The following is a 6000-nucleotide window of genomic DNA, read 5'->3' as shown; positions in this document are numbered from 1 at the left end:
CCAAAGGAATGCATGTGTGCACCTTTTGTGCAAACATTTGCATATATGCGAGAATGAAGTATGCTTTCAAACACACCTTTTCATTTGCCACCTTTGAGGTTTGTTTTTCAAAAAAATTTATTACTCCAAATCCAAATTTTAAAATTAACTCTCAAGTAGCTTTCATGAGAGAACTATGCACAAGCTGAAAAAGTGAATATCCACTGATAATTTACAAAATAATATTTTCTCTTCATATTATAAACCCGTACACCATAAGGAAGAACCTGATACATAAGATATTGCAGAAGCAAAAGTTGTTAGGACCGTATCTTTAGATACTTGTATTTGATAGTCCAAAAGAAAAGACTCATGCATGCACACACGTGTATGGTGCACAAGGTGTGCACTTGCATGACTGCATGTAAGAAGAAGAATAAGAAGGATAGAACAGAGTAGGAGGTAAGTATAGTTTAAAGCATAGTGTGCTGCTGCACACTTTGAACCCAGTAGGAACCCATAGTACAGGAATTCAGCCCAGAAGGATAAGTACTCAATTGCACAATTTGCGGTAACCTAATATAACTGTGAAATTAAAACTATACAAGATGGGGAACTCAGACGTTAACTTGAGTCACCTAGAAACATCATCACTTTATCTTTGAGACTTCCTTTCTTCTTAGGCTTAGGCACAGGATCAATACTTTTAGGTAGATCCACTTCTGATATACTGGGTTCCGAAAGGATCAAGCTACTTGTCACATCCGCTGCAATCGCTTGTGTACATTCCGTTTTAGAATTTACTGCTTTACTCAATGAAGGCCCAAAGAAAAGGCCCAGCATGTCTTCAACAACATTCTCTGCTGGTTCTGGAATTTCCAGATTTTTTCCACTCCCATCACATGCAGAAGCAGGCATACTGAGGTATGGTTCCCCATTGCCTTGACTGTCATGCTTGAAAATGTCATCTTTCTTAGTACCAACTATGGAAGAGAACCCTTCCAGATATGGCCTTTCAGAAACTTCTTGGCTAGACAAAACATTCTTTGCATCCAAATCATCTGTTGCAATTTTTTTCCATCCTTCAACTGAAAAAATGGATCCCTTCTTTTTTGTAGCCAGCGTACTCAAGACAACATTGTCATTATCATTGTTTCCACCTTCCTCATGTCCACTACTTTCTTCCACCTCGAGATGCTGCATGAAAATACTGAAATTCAGTCCCAATCCAGACACGGACAACGAAGATCCAGCAGCAATACTGAAAGATTGTATACAGCAGTGCATTAAAAATGAAGCAAGGAAATACAGGAAATTTTAACAGTATGCCAAAGGTATAAAAGGACGGCAATATAGCTTAGCCTATGATCATTGTACGCATAGATTATTTAAAATGCACAGATGGCATCTGGGCTTCAAAGAAACTAACCAGGGAATGTGGCTGATCAACTTTACCCAGATGCAGTTAGACTACCAGAGAGAGGGGGTGGGGGGGGGGAAAGAAGCGCGGGCAATGCACAGAAGGTGTCTTCTGAAGGAATGACCATCTTTGTCAGTCAAAATAATTGAAGACACTCATTAAGTGCCACGCTTGTCAGATGCTTGGAAAGGGTGCATTTGCAAACATTCAATTGTTTTCCAATGGGTTTTGGATTTTCAAAAACAGAATTTGGTAAAGATGAGGAGATGCATGAACGTGATTGCTATAGATGCTTCAGCCTTCACCTATTCTACTTGATACAACCTTTCACCAATCTGGGATGCTCTTCGCAAGGGCAACTTGCAGAGGATTTCATTCATCTTATCCCAAAGGGGGTGTCCAAAATTTCAGTTATCCAATGGAGGCCCATTACTTTCTTAGGCACTGCGTATATGATCTTGGCAAAGGCAATCAGCTTGCGACTGCAGTCCTTTCTCCCATATTGTAATCATGACACGTATAATCCTTAGTAGTAAAGAATGCATCAGCTTTGGATGGATCAAATGAGCAATGGACAGCCCATGCCCAATCATCCTGAATAGCATATGCATGTGAAGCATCTTTTGGCTCATGGGATTCAATAGCATGAGAGGCATTAAGTGTCAATCATGCTTTCTTTTTCTCTGAAGCAATGCGCTTCCTACATTTTGAAATGTCATGTCCAAGCTTGCGACAATAGTTGCATCTTTTCTTCTTTGCCTTATCTGCTGTATTTTTAGATGCATGGGAGGAATTGCAGCTGCTATTCACAGATTTTGGCTTGCCCATAGGCTTGGAAGCCTTGCCTCTTCCTGTCTACTGTGAAGCAAATGCATGATCAGGAATACTGGCTTGTCTATTAGCTCTACTTTGCTCTTCCTGCAAAAGCAAAGTAACTAGCTGATCAGGAAGCAAAGTAACTAGCTGATCAGGAAGCACCACTATCAAAGTACCAGGACTGAGCATCATTAGTAGTAAAGAATGCATCAGCTTTGGATGGATCAAATGAGCAATGGACAGCCCATGCCCAATCATCCTGAAGAGCATATGCATGTGAAGCATCTTTTGGCTCATGGGATTTAATAGCATGAGAGGCATTAAGTGTCAATCATGCTTTCTTTTTCTCTGAAGCAATGCGCTTCCTACATTTTGAAATGTCATGTCCAGGCTTGCGACAATAGTTGCATCTTTTCTTCTTTGCCTTATCTGCTGTATTTTTAGATGCATGGGAGGAATTGCAGCTGCTATGCACAGATTTTGGCTTGCCCATAGGCTTGGAAGCCTTGCCTCTTCCTGTCTACTGTGAAGCAAATGCATGATCAGGAATACTAGCTTGTCTATTAGCTCTACTTTGCTCTTCCTGCAAAAGCAAAGTAACTAGCTGATCATAAGAATAGTGGTTTGGATTAACCATGGCCACTAATCGAAGGGTTGTAGCAAACCCTTGACATGCATCTGGCAGTCCATTCAATGTGGTACTAACAAGCTGTGAATTTGGCACCACCTCGTCATAGCAAATGTGATACCCTGAAAAAGACCTGAAAACCCAAAAGCCTCAAGGCTATCACTGCAAAAAGCTGGCTGTCCAAAAATGACAGCAAATATCTGCAAATTTCTGACCCAAATCAAAGGGCAAATGCAGATCTGACCCAAATGTGACTGTGGCAGGCAATGTTCACTGCAAAAACAGCAAATCAGGCAAAAGCCCCAAATTTAATGAGGGCAAATGGGCCAAAAAGAGGGCAAATGCAGAAAAGCCCCAAATTTTGCTGACATTTTTGCAAATGTGAACCAATGTATGCAAATCTGACTCAATGTCCTGCAAAAGTGACTCAATGTCTGAAAATTTGACTCAATGTCCTGCAAATGTGACTCAATGTATAGCCTCAAGGCTTGAAGCTGCAAAAGTATGAGTTATTGTCCCAAACACCAGTTGAAATTGAGCTCCCAACACAAAAAAACCCCAAATTTTGTTGACTTGAGTGATGGCGTGGCACAAAGTGACTGTCCTGAACCAAATCCCAAAGCAAGTACAACGTACGGCACAGGTACTGAATAGACGTACGGAACAGTACGGAATCCAATGTACGGCTGTACGGATGCAAGATGTACAACTGTACGGAAACACAGTACGGGACAGATATGCTGCCTGTACCGAGAGCAGTACGGACCCCTGTACGGTAACGTGCAAAACGGGTACGCTGCACGGACAACTCCTATGTACGGTTGTATGGAGCAGCTCCAATGTACGGTGCACAGCGTATGTACGATGTACGGAATAGTACGGACAATATACGCACACTTATGATGTATTGAACTCAAGTACGGAAGTATTGAAGCAAGTACGATACCTTCTATACGGCTGTACAAAAGGTGTATGGCGCAGTACTTCTGCCGTGCGGACGTTTGGTGTACGAAAGCACAGGTACGGAGAAGAGCGTACGGCTCTAGCAGGTACTTCTTGTTCCGTACGGCCGGAATCTTGATTGCAAGCTTGTTTGTACGTGGGTTCGTACAATCGTACGGACTGTACGGGTGGAGGAGCAAGTAGGCTGAAGGGAGCTGGTGCGAGTCCAGGAGCAGGAAGCAAGTATTAACGTGGCTCTGATACCACTGTAGGATCGATAGGCAAAGAGAGAGTGCAGGTTGCAAAGAGTCGATAGAGTCTATCACGTCACATCTTGGATAATGAAAAATAGAAGTACAAGGTACTTGTACCTAGACCTAGGACTAAGTATCCTAGGTGTCACATAGGACTAAGTGTCCTATGTGGCCTAAAAGGCACTAACACTACAAGTGCCTACATTTATGCCTACAAGGCACATACCATGGCCTATAGGGCATCACTAGAACCACCAGAAGATGGCCTACAAATGTTTCATTTTCAGATTGTACATGTTAAAGGCAAGAAGAATGTGCTTGCAGATTCTTTGTCCAGGAAGCCACAAGTTTCAGCTGTGACAATTGCTTATCACAATGAATTGGACGTAATGAAGGATTACTATGCAGAAGATGAGCAATTTGCTGAAATATATGACCAGCTTAATAATGGACAGAGGCACGAGCATTAAAGGATGGGTTTATTATGATGCATGGCAGGCTATGTGTAACTAAGGAGCTAAGGCAGAAGGTTATGAGTGAATGTCATGATCCACCATATGGAGGACATCATGGTATTGATGCCACAGTCAAGGCAGTAGAGCTTTTCTTTTATTGGCCTACGCTGCGTCGAGATGTTGAGAAGCATGTTCGCACATGCATAACCTGTCAGAAGGTGAAGTATGATCGCAGGACGACTCCTGGACTATTACGTCCTACCCAATGTACCATGGGAGAGCATAGCCATGGATTTTATTTTTGATTTGTGAAAGACTCCTACAGGTAATGATGGAATATGGATGATCATTGATCGCTTCAAGCAGGCGCACTTCATTCCTGTACAAAAGAAGATTGGGGTAGATCACATGGCGAAGTTATTTATGCACAATATCTTCAAGTATCATGGTATGCCAAAGTCCATTGTGAATGATAGAGACCCACGCATGACTAGCTTGTTTTGGCAGAGACTTTTTGAGAATATGGGCACTACTCTCCTATTCTCTTCTGCTTTTCATTCACAGACCAATGGGCAATTGGAGGAGGCTAATTCCACAGTTCTAGATTTGCTGAAATGCTATGTTTTGGAGCACCAGTCACAGTGGGAGAAGTTTTTACCATTGGTGGAGTATGCATACAATAACATGGTACATTCTTCCACAGGTAAAGCTCCATTTGAGATAGTGGAAGGCCGACATAAGATTCCACCCATCTTGCAGACGAAAGATAAAATTTTTGAGGCTAATAAGTATGTGGAGAGCTTGGACATAGCTTATAAGAGGGTGAAACAAGCATTGCAGAAGTCACAAAAGAAGCAGAAAAAGGCAGCAGACAAGCACAGGCGTGACGTTGTCATCAAGGAAGGTGATTATGTTTTGCTGTATTTTCATAAAGCAAGGCTGAAAAGTACACAAGGTCATACTCAGCTATTCCCTGAGTTGAGTATGAGGTACTATGGGCCTTTAAGGTAACTGAGTCGATTAATGATGTAGCATTTCGCTTACAGTTGCTTTACCATTGGAAAATTCAAAATGCTTTTCATGTGAGCCTCCTTAAGTCTTTTCAAGGTGATGTGCCTACGGATCTGCCCTCAGAGATGCATCCAGAGGTGGAAGATATGGATGAGATCCTTGTACCCAAGCAGATTCTAGCACATAGGGAAAGGAAGGTAAGAGGTAAAGTTGCAAGACGCTACTTGGTGAAATTTTGTAATTATTCATCATTGCATGTGAAGTGGTTGGACGAGGACAAGTTAGCAGATACTCCTCATGTGTTATAGATTTACCTTGAGGCTTTCCAGTTGGAGCCCACTTTGTGTGGCACTCATTCAGGTACAGCGCTGCGCCAGGTGTCTGTAGCATTACCTGATGCACAAGGGGGGAGTTAGCACTTCCATTCCTTTTGTACAGACCCGCTCATGTATCTAGAGGACACTTGGTGTTGCATTTTGTTTCACCCGAGGTACT

General features: G+C 42.3%; 1 protein-coding gene across 1 annotated transcript in view; it reads right to left on the bottom strand.

Moving 5' to 3' along the window:
* Window positions 1-242: 242 nt before the first annotated feature.
* The window catches only part of LOC147898788 (uncharacterized), a 54028-nt gene continuing 48270 nt past the window's right edge, over window positions 243-6000 (bottom strand). The window contains exon 4 of the mRNA XM_087378757.1: window positions 243-1176. Within this exon, the coding sequence (XP_087234883.1) occupies window positions 604-1176 (573 nt within the window). The 3' untranslated portion in view covers window positions 243-603. The remainder of the gene's footprint in view (window positions 1177-6000) is intronic.

The sequence above is a fragment of the Dipteris shenzhenensis genome, chromosome 9 (genome assembly GCF_047967505.1).
Source record: "Dipteris shenzhenensis isolate YYH24624 ecotype China chromosome 9, Dip_SZ_1.0, whole genome shotgun sequence".
Classification (NCBI taxonomy): Eukaryota; Viridiplantae; Streptophyta; class Polypodiopsida; order Gleicheniales; family Dipteridaceae; genus Dipteris; species Dipteris shenzhenensis.
The sequence above is the reverse complement of the archived record's forward strand: the minus strand, read 5'-3'. Positions and strand labels throughout refer to the sequence as shown.